This window comes from Pollicipes pollicipes, unplaced genomic scaffold (genome assembly GCF_011947565.3).
Source record: "Pollicipes pollicipes isolate AB1234 unplaced genomic scaffold, Ppol_2.1 Scaffold_5724;HRSCAF=6776_pilon_pilon_pilon, whole genome shotgun sequence".
Taxonomy (NCBI): Eukaryota; Metazoa; Arthropoda; class Thecostraca; order Pollicipedomorpha; family Pollicipedidae; genus Pollicipes; species Pollicipes pollicipes.
The window spans coordinates 7,117,504-7,118,945 of record NW_023596746.1 but is presented as its reverse complement, the minus strand read 5'-3'; the positions used below and the strand labels follow the sequence as shown (position 1 = coordinate 7,118,945).

Sequence of the window (1,442 nt, the reverse complement as noted above, 5' to 3'; positions counted from 1 at the left end):
CCTGGCGCTGCGCCTGCCCAGCGGCGCCTCGGCGCGCGAGCTGGCCGACGCCGGCGGTCACGAGCGCGTAAGCCAGCTGCTGGCAGAGTACGACGCCAGCGAGCCGCCGACGCCGACGCCGCAGCTGAGTGACGGGCCGGCGGCGTTCTCGGCGCTGCGGCGCGACGCGCCGCAGCCGCCGCCGCCGCGCCAGGCCTCGCCGCAGCCGGCCGACCTGGCCGCGCTGCTCTCCGCCATCGGTCTGCAGAAGTACCAGCCGATGCTGGAGCGGCAGGAGGTGGACCTGCAGGTGTTCCTGGTGATGACGGACGAGGACTTGAAGGAGGCGGGCATCACGCTGCTCGGGCCGCGCCGCAAGATGACTAGCGCGATCGCACGCTGGCATCGTAACGCGCCGCTCACTCCTGGCCCGGAGCGCGCGTACGCTGACCGCGTGGCGCGCGCCAGCGAGGAGACGGAGCGCAGGCTGCGCGAGGCGGCCGGCCGCCAGCAGAGCAGCGACTGGAGTGTCAGCCAAGAGCACCAGCTGCGCGCGCTCACCGAGACCCTGCTGGTGGAGGAGCGCCGCCAGCTGGGCCAGCTGCAGGACGGCTGTGGCGTGCAGCTGCAGCTGGCGGCGGCGCTGCTGTCGGCGCTGAGCCGACTGGGCGCCGCGCCACCGCCGCACGAGCCGCCCGCTGCCGAGGAGCAGCTGGCCGAGCTGCAGCGACGGCTGGAAGCGGACGTCGCGCGCGAGCCGCTGCTAGACGGCTGCGCGCGGCTGGCGCGGCTGCAGCAGCTGCTGACAGAGCGGCTGCGCGACACGCTTCAGGGTATGTCGGGCCGGATAGAGCGCGCCACAAGCACTGGCTGACGGTGCGGCGGGGCCGGACAGGTGGTCAGGGCAGGGCCCGGCCGGTGGGTCTCACGGCTGGGCTGAGAGCACGCGGTTTTACAGACTGGTCTCGAGGCACCTGGGGCGTCCGCCGCTGTAGTGGTGCAAGTTCCTATGTTGGCGTGTTCCTGACAATCGTATGCATTATACTTGGTTGGCGTTTGCGGCCGTTCTTCTGCCTGGTGTTGCCAGTTGTTACCGGCTCCGTGATCCGAAGGGTGATGTAGCCGGCGTTGCCGACGTCCCTCGCAAGAAGCGGTGTAATCGAGGCTAGTCGTATCGTTTTATTCGGTAATGCCCAATACAAGATCTCACGTTGTTGATACTCACGTTTTCAGGTATAACGCGACCTGTGAGGGGTCTGCCATGCTCAAATCGGTAGATCGTCTGATTTCAAATCGGTAGGTCATGGTGTTTTGAACTGGATTGCTGCCGCGTATAGGGTTAGAACAGCCATATTTTTTCCCTGTGCCTCTTTGACATGAAAGTGAAGTGCAATACAAATATATTTTTTTTGCAATGAATGCGACATTATCATGAACTGAATCTGCCAGCGGGACATGCCACT

General features: G+C 65.5%; 1 protein-coding gene across 1 annotated transcript; it reads left to right on the top strand.

The window, feature by feature from the left end:
* Window positions 1-208: 208 nt before the first annotated feature.
* LOC119102399 (ankyrin repeat and SAM domain-containing protein 3-like) lies at window positions 209-1,101 on the top strand (the record flags this gene model as incomplete). The annotated part of the gene is made up of 2 exons (XM_037225767.1): window positions 209-575; window positions 1,067-1,101. Coding segments are annotated over 2 exons (402 nt in total), but the record flags the coding sequence as incomplete, so codon positions are not given.
* Window positions 1,102-1,442: the final 341 nt, after the last annotated feature.